The sequence below is a fragment of the Vigna unguiculata genome, chromosome 1 (genome assembly GCF_004118075.2).
Source record: "Vigna unguiculata cultivar IT97K-499-35 chromosome 1, ASM411807v1, whole genome shotgun sequence".
Lineage (NCBI taxonomy): Eukaryota > Viridiplantae > Streptophyta > Magnoliopsida > Fabales > Fabaceae > Vigna > Vigna unguiculata.
The window spans coordinates 35929539-35954839 of NC_040279.1; the positions used below are offsets into that span (position 1 = coordinate 35929539).

Sequence of the window (25301 nt, forward strand, 5' to 3'; positions counted from 1 at the left end):
ATGGGAGGGTAATACATTTTCACTAAATGGAAACTACACAGTTCAACGAATATTTTGGTCAACTTTGAATTTCAACTAACTACGGAGGCAATTTCTTGTTTTTGACACCCTAAGACTTTTAAACTATTAACCAAGTTCTTTATTTTTTTGCATAAAATATATATTTTCAAAAAAAATTATACGATTAATTTTATCAACCTAGATGTTCCCTTAACAGAGCTATGTATAAGTCATAGGTATTTTATTTCGTACTTATTATGACCACAATCTAATAGAAGTTACCCATAAAACTTTCTGAATTCACGGTGAATATACTAATATAATATTAAAAAAATGGTTTATTAAAAAAAATGCCATGATTGGTAATGCTCACAAGTTACTCAGACTTAATGAGTCAAATGAATAACTTTTCAAATTAATATTATTTTAATGAAGGTTATAAGTTATCATTAAATATTAAAAAAATATCTGTCACCATTAAATTAATCACAGACGAAAAGACTTTACCTTGCTTGTGCTGAAGAATATACATGACATGCATGGATGCGCGTATCGTATATTTAAAAGAAAATTTGAGAAAGTTAATTAATGCTTCAGCTGGTCAAATCACTCATTGAACTTTGATATTTATCACATTATTCCCTCATTTTTTCGTCATTTTAGTGATCCAGATAGGATAAAAGTATCAATGAAAAATAAATACTTAGCATAATATAACAGTTCAACGAATCTGTTGCATCTCAGCATTGGGAAGAGTCCCAATTGCATGGCGTGAGTGATGACAAGCATGTAAAGATAAGAACCAGTGAACAGTTTTGTTTTTTGAATACGATGTAGTTGGGTCAACAACCATCATTCATGGCATTACATTTTCTACAACTAAAGATTAACTAATCTATCTAATTTCCTCTTTTTGCTTCTGCCATATTAATTATACATCTACTCTATTTTTTGTACATAAACGACAAAGAATCATTTAGTCTTGATTGACCTAATCAACTACTAAGGTAGTGGTCACTTCCTAACAAACATCAACCGAGAAAACAAATGGTAACACAAATATACTTCAGTGACTTTGTTTGTTGACTTTTATTTAAAAGTCTAGAATAGCCTAATTGTGCATGAAAATTAATTTCATCTTACAATGCATTCGAAATTACGTGAAAGGACTTATATGGGTGCGTGCCTTAACTGCCAAACGGTGAATCAGTTTTACTTTTGATAGAATCCTCGTGAGTTTGCGTATGTGACAAGAAATCACGTTTAATATTTCTCTCTCCTATGATTATTTTAATTTATTTCTTTTTTCCACTTCTGCGATTGTTCCTTCTCATGACTGCGATCATCCCTATATATATTCTTTTTTTCGGAAGGCTTGTTCTCCAATTCAGTTTTTCATAAAGAAACAGGGTCTTTGTTCAAGAGGATTAAACCTTACGTTTTCCAAATTTTGTATAGTCTCAAGTCTGCACTGGTTCGTTTTCCTTAGCGATTAAGGGTACCCCAACCGGTCTGAAGCTTGAACTTTGGTTGTCTCTGACCTTGTCAAACGCGGGGACTCAACCCAGGCGCAGGTTTATTGGATTCTCCTAAAAACAGGTGAATGCTGGACAAAGGTTTCTTGTTTTGGTTTTTTTTTTAAGGGGAAAGAAAGACATTGTGTCACGCTACTGTAACTGCAACTGCGCCAAATCCCCAGCAAAGCTTTTTAACGGCTCATAATTTTGATGGGTTGTTTGTTTCGTTTCAGAGTTTGTGATTGTCGTAGAGTAAGGATCGGGAATGTTGGGGGATTTCATCACTCGATGTCTTATGTAAGTGTGGCCTTTTATGATTCTTTCATGTTCGAAGGTTTAATTAATATTCTGTTCGATGTTCTTATACCATCTTAAATTTCAGATTGCTTCTTGGGTACGCGTACCCTGGATTTGAATGCTACAAAACTGTGGAAAACAGCAGGGCCGGTAACGATGAACTTCGATTCTGGTGTCAATACTGGTACGAAAATCCATCTTCCATTTGGCTATATGGTTCTGAAATGTCCTATTTGGTTTTTGAGTGCTATAGTTTCAGTCATATGATTACAATTTTAATTATTCAAGATATGAAATGTGGGGGAAGAATGAGCATAGATCTTACTAAGGATTAAGAATTAAAATCTTAGTGGTTGAGTTTTGGTCAAGAAAGAGATCTTCTTTAGGAATATCCAAAGGAGGTCAATACCTTGAAGGGTGGAGTAAACAGAGAACCATGTGCACCTTTATGAACGTGAGTAATATTTTAAGCACAGAAGCAGTTGTATAGATAAGAATAGGATACTGGTGTCGGGTATGTGTAATCATCCCCCCAGAAGTTTAATGGGTCTCATTTTTCTTTCAAATGGAGTTGAGAATTATTACACATAAAGTGGATTTCAAAGGAAGAAAAATTAAAGTTAGCAATGGTAATAAATTGCTATGCAGAGCTTGCAATATCCGGTTATACGGTATTTCCTCTGAATAATTTATTTGTGCATCATATATCTGCAGGATCATTGTAGCACTTTTCACAGTAGTGGAGAATTTTGCAGATGTTGTTGTTGGATGGTGAGTGTTTGACATTTTAGCCATTTTTTGTGTAATGCTGAATTTGATTTGGACATTTTTGGTTTGTAAACGTGTGGCTGAATTAGACTTAAGCAAAAAAAATTAACGCTGAAAATTCTGTAGGTTTCCCTTATACGGAGAGTTGAAGCTTGCACTCTTCATCTACTTGTGGTATCCGAAAACTAAGGTAAGAATATAAAAGCGAGGAGGATGCCTCTTTGGTTCTTTTTAGCTTGCTTTTCTTTAGACTGTATTTTGTTTGTTGCTTTTAATTTGTGTTGTTTACTAAAGAAGGTTATTAGGATTTGCGTGCAAGTCTTGCTTTAAGAGTTTGTGGAAAGGTTATTAGAATTTGTGAGTGTTGCTTCAATAGTGTGGAAGAGTGAATTAGAAGAATATTTGAACAGTTTGGAATAGTGATGTTCTTATATTTCATTTTGTTTGTTTATAAGTAGCCAATTTGGAACTTTTTCTGCAGCAGAAGGGAAAAACATGTTTCGATTTCTAATTGGTTGGTAATGATATTGCTTAATGCAGGGAACCGGATATGTTTATAATGCAATTTTGCGTCCTTATGTGTCAAGCCATGAAAATGACATTGAGAAAAAGTTCCGAGAGTGGCGAGCTAGAGCCTGGGATTTAGCCATTTTTTACTGGCAAAACTGCACAGAGTTGGGGCAAGCTACAACTTTCCAGATTCTAGACTTCTTGGCTGGACAATCTAAAAAGTTTTCCAGCAAATCCTTCGCTAAGGTAAATTTCCCTTTTTCATAGTAACATTTCAACTTCAGAAATATAAATGCAAGTTGCATGCATCTAGAAAAGAAAAAGGAAAAATATAAATGAAACCATTCTTTTACTGTGAACTAAAAATAATTTATTTGAGTTCTAAATAATGTGTGGCATGGAGGAGAGAACCTGGAATGTCAGCAATAAATAATAGTAGGTGAAAAAAATGATGCATTGATATTGATTGCGGTCATCTTCAGAGAAGGAACGAACTTGTGATCTATTCCTATATTTACTTGAAATAAACTAAAGTGAATTTTACGTATAGATTGGGTTACTGAAGATAAATGTTACATTGCAGAAAAAAGACAAGATGGGTCCAACTCCGAGTGCCCCACCACTGTCTTCAATTCGAGACTCTCTCTTTGAAAACAATCATAGCAATTTCCCAGGCCGCAAGAACAAGAAAGGGGAATAAAGCGAAGCTCTCTACAGAACTATGTAACATTTTTTTGTACATACTTACGTCAACCCCATAACCACTCTCACTCTGCTTGTAACATAAAGAATGCTTTGCTTTTGTCCCATCTCTTTTGAAAACACTTTAATTCAAGATTCATTCTTTCATTCATTCGTATATAAGTTTGAGGTCACAACCATCGAAGGCAAACTCAAAGCTATGGAAATCCTATACAGTAATTCAAAAAATTAAAATAAAAAAATACGACTCCTATTCTTGAATTTCTTGAATCAAACACAAAGCAAAGGACTTGCAGTTGCACTAAATTCTAAATACCAATCATTCATATGATTCTGTCGGTTGTCAAGAGTAGCATCGTGTGCACACGTGGACCCTGATAGCGTGGAACATTCCACGGAAAAATCGGGAAACGGCGGGGACCAAGTGGTGGAAGATGAAGTCGAGGGAGGCGGCGGAGAGGCGGCGGAGGAAGTGGGGGGTGGAAGCGCCGCCGGGGGAGGCGGACATGGGCTGCAGGTAGGCCCAAGCAGCCTGCTTTACCAGGCGGTTGCGGATGGAAATTTCTTGGCCGGAGTACGCGGAGGCGGTGGGGGAGTTCACGGCGAAGTTGGGGGAAGGGAGCACGTCTCGGAGGGACGTGTAGGAGGCGGAGAAGGGGGATTTCAAGGACACAAGTTCCAAGCTCGTGGTGCGTTGCGGCGGCGTAGTGGCGGGGAGGGAGAGTTTGGTGACCGGTGATGCGGCGGCGATGGAGTTGTGGCGGCGGAGGGCTGAGGACTCTGTCGGAAGGTGGATGGTAGTGACGGCGGTGGTGGAGTCTGGCATGGTGGCAGTAAAGCAGAGCGTGTTGTATTGTGTTGAGTTGTGGTGGACTAGTAGCGAGAAACACGCGGTGGAAAAACCGGGAGCCTAGGACCAAACAGAAAGTGAGAGAAAAATAACAACACGCGATTCAATGTGCACCAAAAAATACTATTAAAATAAAACAAATTAGTTAGAAATGGTCCAACAATATTGCAATTATTGATTGCTTATGTTTTTCTTTTGGTTTGTCTTTATCTTTTCCCTAATTCAGATCATCTTTTCTTCTTCAACAACTTGGACCAATCCACTCTTCAGTGTCTATGAATCTTACTCATCCATTGTCTTTTTAATCTAATTTACTAGTTTTACTTTAATACTAGAACACACGGTTATCTTTTTCCATGTCATTATTTCTTCTCAACTTCCCTTCATTGCGCTTTTTTAGTAGAACTGGTTTTTGCAAATAGTAAACATCTTTTAAGATTAATGTATGAGCTAAAAATAAAATGATGAGGTCAAGAAAAAGGATATTGGGAATTCATAATTACTGGAAGAAATAATTAAATTGAGGTCATAAATTTCATATTAAACGCACAAGAATTCTACCAAACTTTCCAAATGGGATAAATAAATAAACCATGAACAGACTTTAAATGGTACATTTCAAAATAAAAACTTTAAAGTGTACCAATTAATAAACGCATAGTTATGTTACATTTAATATACTATTGTTATCATTTCAAGATTGGCAAAGGGACATATACTATATTCTCCCTATAGCAACATTAAGAAACAAAAGTAATAACTTGTTATAGTTTACAAGAGCACGTATTGTGTAGTAATATACTACTTTGCCTTAAAATGAAGAAAACAAAAACGCAAAAACGCGTTATTTTTATAATTATGAATTCAAATAGATTATACACATTGAAGTAAAAAAAAAATCATTGAATTTTATTAAGTAAAATCATCACACATGGATTAAGAGGTTTAATATTTTTTATTTAAAATAAAAAATGGTAAAATAATAATTTTTATATAGTTTTTATTCAATTTAGTTTCATTATTGTTAAATCTAATATTATTTTTAAGATCATATTTTTATTTAATTATTTAACCCTTATTTATTTGTTATCTGGTACTCTTATTTAATATTTATATAATTTATTTAATGTTGGAGAAAATAAAATAAACATTCTTTAATATTAATACTTGATAATATCATATTTTATTTGTTGTGTTTTTCTGAAAACATTATTTAATTAATATTTATCATAATGAAGAAATTTCATATCCATAGTTTTCTAACAAAAATGTTATTTTGGAAAGTATCAGATATTGTTATTTATCCAATTATATTATATTTTAGGTTTTCTGTTCATAAATAAATTTTACATTTCCATTAAAAAGTGAGAAAAAGTATTGTATATAATAATTATGTATGTAATGGTTATTTTTCGTTGATAATAATTTTTTGGTAGAAATGGATTATATAAGAAAAAAAAAGGCACAAGTTTAATATATCTTGTTTCTTTGTGTGTAATACAGTGATATTATACGTTAATTTATAATACTGTCAAAATTATTAATTTGAACGACACATAATATTTCTTATATAAATAGTATTGATTTTTAATTAAAAACAATACCAAAATAATAACTTATTGTTTAAAGTTCCTTTAACAAGTTCAATTTATTCCGATTCTGCACAATTTAATTTCCTTATATTAATAGTTTTTGGCATTGCAAGAAAGAGTGAGACCATAAGGTAAATTTTAAAAAAAATTATACCTTATTTAAATAAGTAGAAGATAACTGAATTTCAGGTTTTCCACGAGTTTAAATGTTAGGTTAAACCATCTACATATCGATTAAGAATGCAAAACAAAAACTTCTTCAGGTAATATGGTATCTTTCTCTCTCTTAACACAGATTTGAGAGAGATGTATATAAATCACAGCAAATTAGTATATAGAAAAAAACAAACAATTTCTCCAGATAACATAGCATTTAGCACTGGCAAAAATCACAGAGGCTGTTAAAAACTATATCAAGCATGTGATATAAAGCCATTTTTAGGAAAATACCGATTTTACTTTAATGATGAAATATGTACTTTTTTATTGTTCACAAAAGTTGTAAAAAAATTTCGTCATATTTAGATCATAAATTTATGAACGTTGGTAGATGAAGTGGTCCAGTGTTTGCCAAAGCCACACAATTTCCATAACAGTGACTTCTCATGGAAATAATATAATACAAATCATGAGTCAATTCAATTCTGGTTTTCAACGTGTTTGTTTGGCAGGGGCTATGTTATGTGTGTGATTTTCGATTCCTAGTTTATTTAATTATTTTACTTTAATTTATTATTTAACTTGATTTTTTTTAAATGTTAGATTTGACGTTTATTTTTTTAAAATGTGAAATAAGTTAAAGATTTAGATGATTCAAATATTCACTTCAATTCATTGAGAGAAGAGAAAATAAACTAAGAAGAGGATTATTTTATATTCTCTCATCTCTATTTTCTGCGAGTAAAGGTAATATTGATCACATAATCTCCTAAAACTTTTTATTTTTTTAATTGAAGTTAATTTACATTAATGTTTTGTGTTGTTGCCATCTAATCTGTCACACACAGATTCTTTCTCAACAGGATGTCTGACATTGATTATTGTTATAAAAAAATAAAATTGAAAAAGTAATTATTAATTCTAACTTTTTTAATATAATATTTTTATAAATATTTTTTTATTAAAATATATTATTTTAATTTATTTATTTCAATATCTTTTCTAAAATAAATTTAATTCATCTAATTAGAATTTTACATTACTTTTAAAATTGAAGACAATTTGATAAAAAAAATTGTATTAAAATTAATATTTAATTTATCAAATTAATCAAATCACTCGTAAATTTTATTTATAAAAATGTGTTAATATATTATACTATTATTTTTAAAATTTTAGAGGTGTTGTAAAATTTGAATTATTTAAAAAAATAATATTTAAAAATCATAATTATTAAATAAATTTGAAAGTCAGCATAATAATAAATAAAAATGTTAATTATCAAATTAATCTAAGACTTAACGTAATAGTCATTAAATATTATTATAAAAATTTTAATTATCAAAGTTCGAGATTCAATATTATAATCAATATTATTCAAAATTGTATAAAAAAACAAAAGAAATAGTTTATTGTTGTTGTAAGATATTATATATAATATAGATGATCTCTTTTAGAAAATAATGGCATAAAACAAAAATAAAATAAATTATTCTCATAAATAATAAATAATAAAGGGTTAATACTTAGATAATATTTATTATTCCAATATCTATCTTAAAATTCTTCATTCCTGTATATTCGTGTTGAGTGCACATCTTATGCATTATTTATAACATCAAATATAGGCATTAATTACATTATTATGTCACCCATTAAAATCAACATTCAGCATTACAATAAGAGAAGTTAAGGGAAAAAAAGGACTTTTATAAAAGCATTTGGTGAATAACTCACTTAAAAAAACAAAAGTATATATATATATATATATATATATATATATATATATATATATATATATATATATATATATATATATATATATATATATATATAAGAATATCTAAATATGTCATGAAAATATTAACTATGTAATTTTCTGAAATATTTTAATATGTTAAAGGGGTCAAATTAGAAATATTGACTTTTAGAAACAATAACTGATAGATCAGACATGGATAATGTTTATCCACAACCCGACTAACAATAAAAAAATTCAGTCACCATCCACACCATTACTTGGTATCCGTGAATACTCGTAGATATATAAACAAAATATTTTATAAATTGTTAAAATAAAAAATGAAGTAAAATATAAATTACTTTTTTATTTTAATTAAATTTAATCTAATAAAATATAAATTTAATTTTAATTTTAATTAAATTTAACTTAATAAAAAATTATTTTATTTTTTTGTGAGTAATGGATACCCGTGAATACAAATAGTATGATACATGTAACCAACCTATTTATAAATGATATAAAAATAATTGCTACTCGCAAATACTAATTATCTGCTGTGAATTTTATTTGTGGATACCTAATGACGAATTCTATCTTGAAGTATTGGGAACAAACTTAATTCATTGTAGGGTTTATTGTTATTTTATGTCTTCATGATTTAACAAAAAGTAGACGTTATAAGAAAACAATTTGTATGAATGTTAACCCCTTCTCTTATGAATAAGGGTTATAACTAGGTTTGGGATCAACTCACAACCTTTCTCTCGGTTGGCCTACTATCCACTATCAGATCGACCTATAATTTTGCAGATAACTTGTTTGCATCATTGACCTATACATATCTCAAGGATTGTCCTAAATTAATTGAAATTAGAATCCATATGAACATTTTTAAAATAGAAACATCTAAAGTGTTGTTTCTATTATCACACACTTAATCACCATACAAGCGTCACAAGACCCTTAAGTAGGGGTGGCAATGCGGGCCGGCTCGTCCCGCCCCGCCCCGCCCCGCCCCGCACATTTTATGCGGGCCGCATACTTTGGCCCGCCCCGCATATACATTGGCCCGCGGGCTGGCTCGCTTTTTTTTTAATTTATTTATTTATTTTTTATGACAAAACTTTCAATGTTTAAAAATTGGGAAACTTTAAGAAGTTCACAAAATTAAGTAAAGACTTTGGGGAATTAGATGATAAATTGATAATTCAACATTTTCATCATATTCATACTATGACATACACAATGTATTCTTTAAATTTTAGCACATTAAAAGTTACATAATACTTGTATTTTTCAGTTATACAATAATTTGAAATGTTAATGCAAGAGTCCATAAAAGAAGTAATTAATATACACAGGTGCAAGTTTTTTTTTTTGTTTAATTTTATGCGAGCTTGCGGGCCGGCCCGCGCAGGCCGCGGGCTAGCCTGTGTGGGTCGTGGGCCTGCGGGCCGAGCCCGCACGGGCTCACTATCCTGACCTGCCTCGCGTTTTTTCTACGGGTCTGCGGACCGGACCGGCGGACGAGGCCCTAATTGCCATCCCTACCCTTAAGTATATAAGAGTCAAACTTATTATTTTGTATTATTTAAAAAATAAAGTAAATTCACTTTTTTCTTGCAAACTAATTTTTTTTTTCACTTGTCCTTGCAAAAGACATTATAGACTTTGAAAATGGTTTAATATGTTTATTGACACCAATTCTATAAATGGTGATATGGTAATTAAGATTTGATCAGCTAAATCTTTCTTAATTCTAAAAAAAAAACATAAAGTTACTTAAGTGACAAATTTTTGTTATAAACTATTTTTTCAAGTTTTGACACGTCAATTACACAATTATGCAAAACAATTACAGGCATAAAAAACACATTATTAAATTTTGTTGTCATTAATACTACTAAGAAGAATAAAGTTGTGAACAAATCAAGTTTTCTATAATTGAGGAAAAAACTTAGTAAGTTATCTAATGATAAAATTTCCCATAATCCTGATTTTTGTTAGTTTTAATTTTAGTTCAGAGGTTCATGCACAAAAAGTCGTGGGCCCAAATTTATCGACATACATACTTCATAAAGCAAATAATGTTCAAATAAATTAAGTTGTTCATATAGCATATAATTACATCTCATTATTATTTGATATTTGATAAAAAAACATATATTCATTTATATTAAACTTTTTATATCATCATATTTTCTTTATTTATTTAAAAAATATTTAAATAAATATAAGCCCGAGTAAGAGTATACCATATACATATAACCCAGAAATGAGAAACGAACATTTTTTAATTAAATTGAAAGAAAAAAGATAGCAGTAAAAATTATGAAGGGCATCAGGTAGGTGGGAGTAGCATATAAAATGAATCTGATTTGGTAGGTCATTATTGGATAGATACTGCTTTCTCCGTCGTCCATTCTTTTCTATCTTACTTTCTCTGCCTCTCACTCACACACACACACTCTCTCTCACTCTCCCATGGCTTCCTCCGCTCCTTCTGCTTCTCTCATCTCATCAAACCCTAACATTCTCTTTTCTCCCAAATTCCCTTCTTCTTCTTCATTTTCTTCCATCTCCTTCCCCAATTCCTCCAATTCTCTTTTCAAACCTTTACGCACTTCTCTTAATCCATCGTCTCGCGCTCTCAAACCCTTCGTTGCCAAGGCTTCGGTACTTTTTTTCGCCTTCAACTTACTATCCTTTTACAAATTCTTACATTCCTCTGCAATAATTTGTCCATTTTTTGTCTTTCAATTGATTTTACTGTTACCTGTTTGTTTTCTTGTTGGCATTTATTTTTGTGCACTTTTCTCTCTTCCCGTCAATGTATGTTTTCATGTCCAACTCTCTAGTTTGGGGTCCTAGCTAGTTTCGATCACCTGCGATTTTTATACACATTTGTGAATGAACTGTGGAGTTGGTGATTGTGAAGGTTCTGTTTCTGCTTCTGCATTTCTGAACATATTAGTTCATAGATGTTACATGTTGTCCTGTGTACACAAATTCATTGCAACTTGTAATTAGTCGAACAATGTTTTAAAATAATATGGTAATTATACGCTCTTCCTCTTCAAGGTTGTGAGTTTTGTATTGGAATTTGGAGAATCTTTTTCTGCAATCCTTGACAGCTGTAACTTGCTTGATGAAGCTGAAAACTCATAATTTTTTTAGAGTGTAATATTTCTCTTGCCTGACTTTTGGATCAATTTATTTATACTTTTCTGTTTGCTTATTTTGAAAGAGTGAACTTCCATTAGTCGGGAACACAGCACCGGATTTTGAAGCAGAGGCTGTTTTTGATCAGGAGTTCATCAAGGTATTTGTTACATTTCTGATTGGTAAATTTTGTGATACAATTCTGATTGGTACATTTTGTGATTACAAGTTATGTTGAATGAAACGCTGTCTTGTCAGGTCAAACTATCTGAATATATTGGGAAAAAATATGTTATCCTCTTTTTCTACCCATTGGACTTCACATTCGTTTGTCCGACAGGTTAGTAGACTTCCGATTGAGATTGTTGTGGATCCTGTGTTTTCTCCTTTTTAACTGTAATATTACTTGTGTACAGAAATCACCGCCTTCAGTGACCGTCATGCAGAGTTTGAGGAACTAAATACAGAGATTTTGGGTGTTTCAGTTGACAGTGTGGTGAGTTTGTTTTGACCCCTTTTTTAACTATTTCGTCAGATGGTAGCTCTTGTAAATTGTTTTCCCGTACTTTTTTCCAAGGCATTGTCTGATCCATGTAACTGACGGTACCAATTGAGGAAAAAGACTTTGTTTGTTATACTTTTCTCGATTCTTGAAATGACTTGCTTCTTGGCTGTATACAAGATGCTGAGGAAATAAAACGTGTGCGATGACTTGGCCCACTTACCACATAGTTTAAGGTTTTAATGATTTATCTGTCAGGAAAAAGCTATGACCGGGAGAGTTCTTAGCATAGTTGGCAAAACTGTATGAATTCTGCATTTTTATTTTCTACGAAACTTGATGCAAAGAATTAGGACGTATATGAGAGAACTGTAAGAGGAAATTACTTCATAAATAATGGAAAGTCAAATCTTGGACAATGAGTCATTCGAACCTTGATAATTAAAATGTCTTTTTCTTGACCTACAGATGTAATGTTATTCTCAATATTTGTGAAGGATGTGTGACATTGTGGAATGGGACGCGATATTCCCACTTGTTCATGCGGCGTGCCCAAGAAAACAGACAGCTTTATATGTTGCGATCTATTACTATTCCTTCTCTAAATGCACAATCATCTTTTGGTAGCCTTATCCTTATGCACTTCTTAAGTTTGCTTCTTCTTGATTAGTGGTGCTTTTGTTATCATTGTAGTTTTCACACCTTGCATGGGTTCAAACTGATAGAAAGTCGGGTGGTCTTGGCGACTTGAAGTATCCTTTGATTTCTGATGTCACCAAATCCATCTCAAAATCTTATGGTGTTCTCATTCCCGATCAGGTATTTTAAATGATGGCTATTCATAATCCCCTGCTTTCACCAACCCCGATGTATTTTGTGCTTTAGTTTCAAATTCTCTGGAAAGAAATGTAGGATTTAGTGACATACCTTTAGGCGTTTTTGTGCCAAGGGTTGAAATGTTAGTTGTGAAACTATTGCTTTTCATTTAACCTTATTTATTAGCACTTTTCGGAACAATTTTGAATGTTTCCAATGATTTAGGGGATTGCATTGAGAGGATTGTTCATTATTGACAAGGAAGGGGTTATTCAGCATTCTACCATTAACAACCTGGCCATTGGTAGAAGTGTTGATGAGACAAAGAGAACACTCCAGGTAATTAATTATACGACAAATCAGGACAAGACCAGGATTGAGAATTTTTTAGTGTATCTTCAACTTTTTATCTGTTTCTTCCACACAGCTATCATTTATATAAATTCTTTGCATCCATTTATGTGCATTGGTCTTGCAGGCCTTGCAGTATGTGCAGCAGAACCCAGATGAAGTTTGCCCAGCTGGGTGGAAGCCTGGTGAGAAGTCCATGAAACCAGACCCTAAACTTAGCAAAGAGTACTTCTCTGCTATTTAGGGAGGATAATAGTTAAAGAGTATCAATTGCTCATCTGTATCAGTCAATGGTAATCTGTATTATGCAACGCAAGTTTATAAAGTTTTGATGTCTGTTTCATGATTATATAAATGCATACTGTTGTGCAATGATTTTGGAATGAATAATGTATCAATTTTTACCTTTACGGTTTATGATGTATGGAACAAAAGATGATCATGGTTTTGTAGTCTTTATTATAGCATTTCCCCATTCAAAAGTATGATTCTTCCATTCGAAGTGTTGACTTTATTTGGCATGAGTCTTCCATTTGAACGGTTCAGTTTATTATGGTTTTGAAATCAGAAGTCGTATCTGTTCATTTTTCTGAAGGTGACTATATCATAATTTTCTTTTAAGTGGAACACGTCTTACTTCTATTTCATAAAATTGCAATAAAATGCTGGTTATCATATTTCGCATTATAATCACATATGTTCTATAGTAAATGTTATCTTATTCTAATAATTTCAGAATAAGAATAGTTGGAGATAAAAGCATAGTGAAATTCAATTATTCAACAGTGTGATATATTTCTTTTAAAAATAATTTTATTTTGAAATTTACCAATTTTGAGTTGGTTATCTCGTTACTTTTTACTGGTCTATTAATTTTAACACTTTTTTCTTATATTTTAATACTTATATATTTTTTATCGGTAAGGAATTTTTTTTTTTGAAATTGTGTCCTTGGACGTTTGTCTAAACTTTCTATTTACTTTTGTAAAAGAAAAAATGGATTAAATATATTTATGATTTTTTAATCTTGTAAAAATTGAAATTAGAATTAGGTTTTTTTGAAAGATTGAATTAATTTAATTTTTTATATTTAAAAATGTGTAAATTTAATTATTTTAGTCAAATTTTATAAAATTTATTTAATATTTTAAATGTATATTTTTATTAACATTGAGAAGAAAATTTATTAAATGGTGTAAACAATAATTATGCAAACTTGAAATAGAGATTTATTTAAATAAAAAGCAAATAATTATTATTAATATACGTAATGTGATGTGAATAGTGTCGTGCAAAAAAAAAAATAAAATCAAACTCGATCAAAACAGAAATTAAAATAAAATTTAAACAAGGTTGATCATAGAAACTAACAACATATTTAATACTATTATTTAGTAATTAATGACATGTTAACTATTTTATATTGAAAATACGTGAACAAACCAAATTTTAATAACTTGTGAAATTTGAAATTTGTAAGATATAAAATTTTTTATTTGAATTTAATATAAATTTACTTAAATATATTTCAAAGGATGATGTTTTTTGACACTAAAAATAAGAAAACTTATTTATAAGAGTAGGTTATTGGATAGGTACTGCTTTCTCCGTCGTTCGTTCTGTTCTATCTTACTTCCTCTGCCTCACACACAACTCACTCTCCCATGGCTTCTTTGGCTCCCTCTGCTTCTCTCATCTCCTCCAACCCTAACATTCTCTTCTCTCCCAAATTCCCTTCTTCCTCCTTTTCCTCTCTCTCCTTCCCCAATTCCTCCCATTCACTTTTCAAACCTTTACGCACTTCTCTTAATCCTTCATCTCCCGCTCGCAAAACCTTCGTTGCCAGGGCTTCGGTACTTCTTTTCTCCTTCTTCTTACTCTCCTCCCCCCTCAAAACTTTTACATTGCTCTTTGTTCATTTGTTATGTTTCTGTTGATTTTACTGCTACCTGTTCGTTTGCCTGTTTGGCCGTTGGCCTCTATCTTTGTACATTTTTCTCTCTTCCCGTCAATGTATGTTTTCATGTCCAACTCTCTAGTTTGAGGTCCTCGCTAGTTTGGCTCACCTGCTAATTTTATACACCTTTGTGACTGAACTGTGGACACACGTACTACGTCAGTGATTGTGAAGGTTCTGTTTCTGTTTCTGTTTGCTGCATTTCTGAGCATATTAGTTCATAGATATGTTACATGTTGTCCATTGTAGCACAAATTCATTGTAATTTCTAATTATTTGAACAGTGTTTTAAATAATATGGTAATTCTAGACTCTTCCTCCTTCAAGGTTGTGAGTTTTTTTATTGGAATTTCTTTTCGTTTTTGGGAGAATCTTTTTCTGCAACCTCTGAAACAATTTATTTATTCTCTTTTTATCCTTCAAGCCGAAAACTCCAATATTTTAGTGTAATATTTCTCTGTCCGGACCTCTGAAACAATTTATTTATTTATTTTTGCTTATTTTGAAAGAGTGAACTTCCATTGGTTGGGAACATAGCTCCGGACTTTGAAGCAGAGGCTGTTTTTGATCAGGAGTTCATCAAGGTATTTATGATACAATGCTGATTGGTAAATTTTGTGATTACAAATTATGTTGAATGAAACACTGTCTTGTCAGGTCAAACTATCTGATTATATTGGAAAAAAATATGTTATCCTCTTTTTCTACCCATTGGATTTCACATTCGTTTGTCCGACAGGTTAGTAGACTTTCGATTGAGATTGTTGTGGGTCCCGAGTCCTGAGTTTTCTCCATTTTAACTGTAATATTACTTGTGTACAGAAATCACTGCTTTCAGTGATCGGCATGCAGAGTTTGAGGAACTAAATACAGAGATTTTGGGTGTTTCAGTTGACAGTGTGGTGAGTTTGTTTTGATCCCATTTTTAACTGTTTCGTCAGATTCTAGCTCTTGTATAAATTTTCCCTGTACGTTTTTCTATGGCATTTTAAGATCCATGTAAGTGACGGTACAAGTTGGGGAAAAAGGCTTTGTTTGTTCGTTATACTTTTCTCTATTCTTGAAATGACATGCTTCCTGGATGTGTACAAGCTACTGAGAAAATGAAAGGTGTGCAATGACTTGGCCCACTTACCATATCCGACAGGAAGAAGCTATGACTGGGAGTTCTTAGCATAATCTGCAAAACTATGTGATTTCCGCATTTTTTTTTCTCTTAAACATAATGCAGTGAATTTGGACGGAGAGTATTGTCAGAGGAAATTACTTCATAAATACTGGAATGTAAAATATTGAACAACGAGTTCATCCTGATAATTGGAATGTCTTTCTCTTGACCTACAGATGTACTGTTATTCTCAATATTTGTGAATGATGTGTGACACAGTGGAGTGGGACGCAATATTCCCACTTGTTCATGCGGCATGCCCAAAAAACCAGACAGCTTTATATGTTGTGATCTATTACTATTCCTTTTTCTAAAAGCACAGTTATCTTTTTGTAGCCTTATCTGTAGGCACTTCTTAAATTTGCTTCTTCTTGATTAGTGGTGCTGTTGTTATCATTGTAGTTTTCACACCTTGCATGGGTTCAAACTGATAGAAAGTCGGGTGGTCTTGGCGACTTGAAGTATCCTTTGATTTCTGATATCACCAAATCCATCTCGAAATCTTTTGGTGTTCTCATTCCCGATCAGGTATTTTTAAATGACGGCTATTCATCTTACCCGAATGTGTGTGCTTTATTTCAATTTCCCTGGAAAGATTTGTAGGATGCTGTCTAGGTATGTTGAAATGGTGTTCTCATTACCTTTAGCTTTTTGTGTCAAGTGTTGAAATGTTGGCTGTGAAACTATTGCTTTTTTCATTAAACCTTTTTAGCACTTTTCCGAACAATTCTAAATGTTTTCAATGATTCAGGGGATTGCATTGAGAGGATTGTTCATTATTGACAAGGAAGGTGTTATTCAGCATTCTACCATTAACAACCTGGCCATCGGTAGAAGTGTTGATGAGACAAAGAGAACACTCCAGGTAATTAATTATACCACAAATTAGGACAACACCAGGATTGACCATTTTTTAGTATATCTCCAAAATTTTTGTTTGTTTCTTCCACTTATTTGTCATTGAAATAAATTATTTGCATCCATTATGTGCATTGGTCTTGCAGGCCTTGCAATATGTGCAGGAAAACCCGGATGAAGTTTGCCCAGCTGGGTGGAAGCCTGGTGAGAAGTCCATGAAACCAGACCCTAAACTTAGCAAAGAGTTCTTCTCTGCTATTTAGGGAGGATTATAGATAACAGTAGCAATTGCTCATCTGTATCAATTAATGGTGTAAAAGGAATTTTTTGTTTTGCAACGCAAGTTTATGAAGTTTTGATTGACAGTATCTACTTCATGCTTATCTAAATGATTGTGCGTGCTGTTCAATGATTTTAAGAAATTACGTATCAGTTTTTATCATTACGGCGGTTTTTGATGCATTTACAATCTATATATAGACCGCTTTTATTTATGATGGAGAGAACGGTTATGGTTATGTAGTGAAGTAAGGAGGTATGTGTAATAATTAACTGGATTTATATGAACACTTGTAACGCCAATAAAATTATAATAAACTACGGATCTTTTTAACACTTACGTGTTGTTGATTTTTGGTTATAATACCAGTGATCAATTTTACTAAAACCATAATTCAATTCGAAACGATTATAATTATTTGAGTAATGACACTGGTCTTAGATAAAATGAGTCTTTTAGTAGGTAACTTTGGATGTAATGTCTGTATGTCTTTGCCAACTTGCTCCTTTCCAAAGTACTCGAAATTAACATTCGGTTGTACGGACTGCAGGGATGAAATTTAGCAATGGCCAGAAAAACACAGGCCAAGGGAGTGAATTATAAGTGTATTAAAGCCGTAGTTAATTTCCAGATGAGAAAGTAAATAATACTTTACATCGTCAATTTAATAAATAAATAATGCACATTTTCATTGACGTTTTATCTGCTAGATATCAACAATACTGTTAGCAAATGTTTATTCAAACTGCTGTACATGCTTCAGTTGTGAAGGCAAAATCATTACTGCCATTGGCCATTACAAACTCGGCCCATTGGTTGGACTTGTGAGAACTTTTGAGGAAACAAATGTGTGTTTTTTTTCTGTCAAAAAATATGAAAAGTGTTTTTAGAATACAGTAATACTTTTGTAATTTCGAAAAAATAAAATTAACTTTAAATATATTTCTTAATTAAGGAATATTTTTTCTTAAGAAAAGAAAGGGTCCAGGCCATGTCAAAAGATCTCTTTATTTTAAGCATATAATATATTACCTTACAGAAAACATGTTTGGATTAAGTTGTCCATAATTTTTATTTCAAGAAACTTATATTTTGAGTTCTATCCATCCATAACCGATGATATACACTCACTTCACTGTGTTGCATTATCCTGAAGTTAGAAATTCTAGCAATTGAATTTGAGTTAGAAATTCAGGAAAAGAAGAACCAGAGAAAGGAGTATGTCCTTATTACAGAAGGGCCTGTGTTGTGTCTTTCACATCCGTAACCACAATGTAAGTTCTCTCAACCTCTCATCAGCGGTGGTATGCACCGCCACCAATTTCCATGCCCCAAATCCCCCATCCAAAACAAACCTTCAATCAATGACACGTGGCAAAGCAAGGAGGATCTTGAAACCTCTACCGGCGGCTCTTCCCGTTCCACCGCCGCTTGACCTCACCGAAGACAACGTGAGACAGGCTTTGGAGGACGCTCGACAGGAGCTGGGTCAAATCTTTGACACCTCTGTTGGTATGACAGGTAAGGTAAGCGTTATGTTGATTGGTACTAGGTAGTTTCTGGTGTGATGATAACTGTAATGGAGCAACACAACATAATCCAATTTTAGGAGTGGTTGAACTAGCTGACTTGGATGGACCTTTTGTGAAGCTTAGCCTTAGGGGTCGCTTTTGGCACAAGCGTTCCACGGTCGTTGCCAGAATCGCCAATTATCTCAAACAGAGGATTCCTGTGAGTCTCTTATGTTTCTTTTCTAAAACGCCAAAATAACTACTCAAGTAAACTGTTATAGTGCAAAGCTAAATAGTTACATAACTTGTGCCCTTTTAACGCATTGGTTTCAGGAGATTTTGGAGGTTGATATAGAAGACGAGAAACAATTGGATGATAGTCCTGAGAATTTTTAAGGTACTGTGCACAGTTCGCGCCCTTTAGATTTTGCTCTATTCTTTCTTTTGATTCAGTTGTTCTTCACTCGACAAAGAAAATTTGTTTGGTGCCAATGAGAAACCATTGGGAAAATGTTGCTCTGGGAATATCTGTATAATTGTGCTATCTTTGTTAGATGTTATTGTTACATGCACATCAAAGCTTCCTGCACAATCCTCATTGTAATCCCCTTTCTCTCCTTTCCTTTTTGTTTCAAAATCAAATGGTGCACATTCTGTATGGCAGATTATGTGCTCAAAATTATACAAGCAACATTTGGTTTTGGGAATCTGCCTTGTTGTTGTCATTGGTCAGGTTCACCAGACCACATTATCTCTTATCATGTTGAAATCATTGAGCCAGTAGTCACCAATCAATATAAAACATTTGGAGCAAATTTTAGTAGAATTGTCCATATCTTCATCATTGGCTAAATTTCCATTTTGTTTCGATCGAGGTATCAGTTATGAACAATAAGATGGTGTGGTAGATGAATCAAAGAGAATTTGATTTCTGACTAAACTCAATGATGCCATGATATTTATTGATCTATATAGACAAGATTATTGCTTTTGTTGTTGGTGGCTAAATTGAGGTAAGGGCGTAGAAGTTCTGGATTTTATTTGCTTAATAACAGTAACTTGTAGAACTGTAATGTTGGTTTACAAAACTGCAATGCCCATTGATTTGTTTGATCTTATTGTTTTCGACTGCATTTAGCTGTCATTACCATCTGTGGCTAAAATTTTCTGTACTATGTTGCACAGGCTCGTTCATTGACTGATTAAGGTACTTCTAGGTGTCACTATGTTCGCAGAACTACAAGGCTTTTGTTTTGGTGGCCTATAATTGTTCGATTAACTTAGTTTTGGTTTCTTGGGATATGCCAATGCCTTTCCCTCTATGTTTGACTAAATTAGACATGGTAAGAACTTCACTATGTCCAAATTTGCACGGTCTAAGTAAAATTTCTTTTGTTTCTTTCTCTACTTATGACCTTTTATGATATGAATCCATAGTAGTCGTTCCAGAAACTCATGTCATGTTATTTACTTACCTACTTTACTATGTTTCGGATGGGCTATGCAGTTGAGAATCGAATAAAACTACAATGATCTCTAGCAGCTAAACTAGGTCTTGACCTGCCACCAGTTATGAATACTCTAGTTTCTGGTTGAATGATGACTTTCTTTTTTTGGTTTTAATTCTCGTTGTAGTCTGAGTGGAGCTTGTGAATCCATTTAGCCAGGTTCTTAGAGTTACTTTTTGTTGCGAACTATTTTATCTTATGGATTATTGAACTTTGAAAACATTGTTTAGAGAAAAAGGGAATTAATTTCTCAGTTATCCAGTGAAAAGTTTAGTAGATTAAACTTAAACTAATTTCATTCTTTACCTAACACGTGGCTGAGTAACTAACTAACTAATTGTTAGTACTATCAGTTGTAATACCCCCCAAGGTCGAAAATAAAGACCAAGGATGGTTTGAAAAGTAAGGTCTGAAAATAAGAAGAGTCTTAGAAGTGGGTTTAAAATCTAATTCAATTCCACAGAACAGGTTTGTAAACTAAGATTTACATCCCATTTATATACTATAAAATTGTCTTATTTTTAATTAATACGAAACTTTCAACAAACGGTTAATGACTTAGATAACAAATCAATATTCTGATGGGCAGATTTGCCATTAACTGATTGGACTAATTCTCTTATAAAGTGAATGTCATTGTGGATGTGTTTGAAGTCAAATGAGTAGTTGATTGGTTGTAATATTAAATAATGTTAGATGAAATCTCAAAGTGAGAGACTTGGAGCCACTCAACTTCACTAGCAACAAGGAAATGCTTTACACTCGGTGTCTATTGATGATCTTGAAACAGTAGAGCTTCACCGAAGATCACACAAAAACTAGTACTACATTGCCTAGTGTCAGTAAAACTCTGCTGGAATATACCCTAAAAGCTACCATTAAAGCCTTTGCCATGAGCTATCTTTATATATTACAGTAAATGATGCATTATTGCTTGTATATGGCGAGTCCTGCTAGGTGAAGCAATGTATTAGCTTAATTTGTGTACGTTTTAAGAATATCTGGTCAAGAGACAGTGAAGTAAGTACACTCTTTGAGCAATTAGCCTTCTATGCAGAAAATACTCATGCAATATCTTGTCGTTTATGGCTAACAACTTCAAACGAAGATCCATAGGTTGTTGGTGTTTTTGGGCCAAGGAACCAGCATCTTTCAATAAGGACCAAACATACTTTCTTTGATGTAGTAACTCCTTTTTGAGGATCTTGTCATTTCTGAGGCCAAGAAATATTTGAGAGCACCCAGGACTTGGAGTTTGAACAATTTATGTATATATTCTTGAATCTGAGATACAACTATGAGATTTGGTTAAAGTACTATTATGTCATCTAAACTAAACTAACATGATATAACAAGAGAAGTGCCAAGCCTTTTGTTGAATAAAGAGTAGTCATTCTTAGGTTGAATGAAGGTAGGAGCAACCAAGGTAGTTGAGATGAAGCTCGGACACACTTCTTTATGGCGCGTTCCTATGTTCGATGCATTTGACACATGTTTAATACCATTCTGACACAACGTTGAAGACAGATGCATCATTTTTATTTTTTATTTTTAATTAAAAACTTCAGATTTATCATGTAAATTTATATTATAATTATATAATACATAGCGAATCCTATATAATGAGAATATTTATATTATATTATATATTATATAATATATTATTAAAAATGTTTTTTTTATTTGTCAATAGTTTGTTATGATTATTTTTCAAATGTTAACTATCATAAGAAAATTTTCAGACAATATTAACCAAGTTTGTTTTCTTGGTAATGTGGATCAAGAAATTCTTCAACCGAAATTGATTCGAAAGTTAGCAAAATAAACTACTACAACATCAAGTTGTAAAATAAATCCAGATCAATATAAACTTATAAATAATTGTGGTTAACATAAAGGAAAAACTGTCAATATCAATTAAAAAAAACATTAACAAATTTTGATCGAAAAATTAATATCAACGAATATTGACTGAAAAAGATAATCAATGTTAATATATTTTTTTAATTATTAACAATTGTTTCATGTTTAAATATTTTTTTTTTAGTTTAATAATAATTAAATTGTTTCATCTAAATAAAAAAAATAAATTCAATAAACTTGAATTGTTTTTATCGAAATAAAGTATTTAAAAGAATAAAAATTTAAAATTATTAAATTAAATCAAATTCAATATATTTTAATATTTAAAAATTGTGAAATTGTTTATCCAACCACAAGTTTAAGGAATTACTATTTACAGTTTTTTTTTCTCTTTTATCAAACCTTATGTTATGGGGTACTTCATCATCACTGAATGGTTTAGAATTTACATCACTTTAAAATTTTGAGGAATACCTCTTCATCCACTTATTTCCCCTCTTAGCTTGTCTCGTTAGGTGATTTGGAAGATATGTTACTTTAAATCATTATACCGATACTTTAATTTGGATTAATATTCGTGTTCGATAATTTATGATATTTTATTGATACTTATTAATGAAGTATGTAATCTACAAATATTATTTTTATGATAAAAATAATTTATAGTTTTTTTATGTTTACAACTTTAATATATATGATTTTATTTTAGATTCACATAATAACAATCATATATTTATATATTTTTAAAATAATTATCACATTTAATCGTATATTTATCATGTTTTTGAAATAATTATCACATTTATTATTTTTAAAATAAATATATGGATGTGTCTTATACATTATTGTATCCGTTGTTATTTGTATTATATCAGTGCGTTCATTATTTATTTATTTATTTGTCACCGGTAGCCTTTTTAAAATTTTGGATTATACTTAGTGTGTGTTTGATAGATTTTTTGTCTAAGAAAAATAGAAGAATAAAACAAAATAAGGTTTTTCTTAAATTAAAATTAGTTTGTATATAAATTAAAAAATAAATTTTGGAAAAGTTAATATAAAATAAAATTTATTTACTCTGTGTATAAATTAGTTTTAACTTATTTTATTTCTCCCGACATGCTTTTAGTGGATTGTTTATTTGTTTCGACTTTATGTTTTGGATGTTCAGTTTTTGTTTTTATGTATTTATTTATTTATTTTTTTTACAGAAGTAGTGTAATTTTTTATCAAAACATTTTACAGAGTCCAACCTTCTCACCCAACATATTTTGGGTCATTTCCTCTTCATTTTGTAATGAATTTTGCTGAATATAATTGGAGGTGACCCAGAGGAAACAATTTTATTTTACCACATTATTATTGTTGCCAGTGTGTGTTTGCATTTTACTAGAATAAAATGATGCAGTTTTCCTTTTTTCTTTTTTAAAAAAAAACCTTTAATAAAATAATTATTTATTCTAATCGCTAATGAAAACTTTAAGTTAGGAAATTTTAAGTAAGAGTAAGTAGAAAAACATTTTTCTTAATTTCTTTTACTTAACTTGATGTATGTGAATTATTTTCATATAAATATTTTTTTATTATTACCTAGATTCATTATATTTATTAATAGTATATTCTTTCAATATTAGTAGAATTAATTTAAATATTTAGATAATAATTCACTCATTAAATTAAGGGTGGCAAAAAATTCAATTTTTATGATCCAATCCATTTTTTCTATGATCCAATCCATTTAATATCCATTCTATTAAAAATCCAATCCATTTAAAATCCATTTTATTGGATCTGGATATCAATCTAATCTACATTTTATATATTTTATGGATTGGATATCCATTATCAAAATCTAGATTTTCAAAATGGATAATCCAAAATATCCAATCAAAATTTTCACTTTATATTTTTTGTTAGGTTAGGCTAAAGGTTGCGACGGACTAGCCCAAATTTAGTCGTATTTGATTGAGTTGGCGTGACCCTGTACAAAATTTGACTGAATTAGGCCAAATTTTGTCAAGTCGGTCATGATCGAGATTTGACCCAGTTGGTCTTTGGACAAAATTTGGAAGTATTCGACCAAATCAGTCAAATTATTTGGTGTCAGCCCTATGGACACAAATTTGGATCCACATCCATTATTTGAATCCAAAATAGATGTGGATTAGATTTTCGATAGGGTTGACACCATAAAATTTGACAGATTTTTTGTCGAGGCCAACGAGGCCAAATTTCAGCATGGGATGAACTTGGATGACTTTCGAACGAATTTCGGTCGGGACGACGTGACCAAATTTGGGCTAAGGTCGACTCGACAAAATTTTGGCCAAAGTCGACTTGGCCAAATATGGTCACATTTGGGTCAGGTCCTGATCAGTCAAATTTCGGTCAGGGTTGACTCCACTAAATTCGTCGGTCGAGACCGACTTGACTATATATGGCCAATTTTCGATCACAACCGACTAAGTTGAATATAGTCAAATTTCGTTCGGGACTTAGTCGATCGAATACAGCTAAATATGGGCAAGTGTCGACTTAACCAAATTTTGATCATGACCAACTCAATTGAATTTGACCAAATTTAGGTTATGACCGACTCGCCTAAATATGACCAAATTTCGGTTGCGGTCGACTCTGCCGAATACGACCAAATTCAAGCCAGGACCAATTCGCTCGGTCAAATTTTGGTCGAGGCCAACACGATCGAACTTTGACCGGAGCATACTTGATTGAATTCGACCAAATTTCGGTTGTGGCCGACTTAGTTGAATACAACCAAATTTCGATCATGACCGACCCATTTAAATATGACCAAATTTCACCCTAGGCCGTCTCAGCCAAATACGTCCAAATTTGGGTCAGGGCCGACTCGGCCAAATCTCAATCGGGGCCAACTCGATTGAATTCGACCAAATTTTGACTGAAGCCAACTAGGCTGAATACAACCAAATTTTGGTTGCAATTGTCTCGGCCGAATACGGTCAAATTTTGTTTAGGTCGACTCAGGCCAATGCGGTCAAATTTGGGTCGGGGTGAACTCAACCGAATACTTCTAAATTTTGTTCAGGATCAGCTGGGCCAAATTTCGATCGAGACCGACTTGACAGAATTCGGCCAAATTTTGTATAGAGTCACGCCAACTCATTCAAATACGACTAAATTTGGACTAATCGGTCTCAACTTTTA

The 25301-nt window shown here is 32.1% G+C and overlaps 5 protein-coding genes across 7 annotated transcripts; 4 read left to right on the forward strand and 1 right to left on the reverse strand.

Moving 5' to 3' along the window:
- Positions 1 to 1364: 1364 nt before the first annotated feature.
- On the forward strand, positions 1365 to 3946 carry LOC114165316 (HVA22-like protein i). The gene is made up of 7 exons (XM_028049967.1): positions 1365 to 1599; positions 1751 to 1814; positions 1900 to 1998; positions 2529 to 2585; positions 2709 to 2772; positions 3123 to 3338; positions 3676 to 3946. Exons 2-7 carry the CDS (start codon positions 1783 to 1785, stop codon positions 3790 to 3792), a joined length of 585 nt encoding a protein of 194 aa, XP_027905768.1. The 5' UTR covers positions 1365 to 1599; positions 1751 to 1782; the 3' UTR covers positions 3793 to 3946.
- LOC114165322 lies at positions 3918 to 4896 on the reverse strand. The gene has a single exon (XM_028049972.1). It carries the CDS (start codon positions 4618 to 4620, stop codon positions 4138 to 4140), a length of 483 nt encoding a protein of 160 aa, XP_027905773.1. The 5' UTR covers positions 4621 to 4896; the 3' UTR covers positions 3918 to 4137.
- A 5622-nt stretch (positions 4897 to 10518) lies between these two features.
- On the forward strand, positions 10519 to 13466 carry LOC114186082 (2-Cys peroxiredoxin BAS1, chloroplastic-like). The gene is made up of 7 exons (XM_028074100.1): positions 10519 to 10815; positions 11387 to 11461; positions 11560 to 11641; positions 11718 to 11797; positions 12497 to 12622; positions 12845 to 12958; positions 13098 to 13466. Exons 1-7 carry the CDS (start codon positions 10624 to 10626, stop codon positions 13212 to 13214), a joined length of 786 nt encoding a protein of 261 aa, XP_027929901.1. The 5' UTR covers positions 10519 to 10623; the 3' UTR covers positions 13215 to 13466.
- Positions 13467 to 14554: 1088 nt separating this feature from the next.
- Positions 14555 to 17395, forward strand: LOC114186091 (2-Cys peroxiredoxin BAS1, chloroplastic). Its single transcript, XM_028074112.1, has 7 exons — positions 14555 to 14823; positions 15437 to 15511; positions 15585 to 15666; positions 15750 to 15829; positions 16498 to 16623; positions 16847 to 16960; positions 17100 to 17395. The coding sequence occupies exons 1-7, from the start codon at positions 14635 to 14637 to the stop codon at positions 17214 to 17216; spliced, it is 783 nt and encodes a 260-aa protein (XP_027929913.1). The 5' UTR covers positions 14555 to 14634; the 3' UTR covers positions 17217 to 17395.
- An 888-nt stretch (positions 17396 to 18283) lies between these two features.
- On the forward strand, positions 18284 to 21743 carry LOC114177504. Of its 3 annotated transcripts, XR_003603138.1 has the most exons (5): positions 18296 to 18754; positions 18843 to 18964; positions 19078 to 19141; positions 19930 to 20087; positions 20949 to 21743. XR_003603138.1 is itself a non-coding variant. In XM_028062894.1 (4 exons), exons 1-3 carry the CDS (start codon positions 18454 to 18456, stop codon positions 19097 to 19099), a joined length of 399 nt encoding a protein of 132 aa, XP_027918695.1. In that variant the 5' UTR covers positions 18284 to 18453; the 3' UTR covers positions 19100 to 19141; positions 19930 to 20155. The 3 variants fall into 3 exon arrangements, 2 of the variants coding, with proteins under 2 accessions (XP_027918695.1, XP_027918683.1); XM_028062894.1 differs by lacking the exon at positions 20949 to 21743 and having other exon boundaries at positions 18284 to 18754; positions 18889 to 18964; positions 19930 to 20155; XM_028062882.1 differs by lacking the exon at positions 20949 to 21743 and having other exon boundaries at positions 19930 to 20192.
- Positions 21744 to 25301: the final 3558 nt, after the last annotated feature.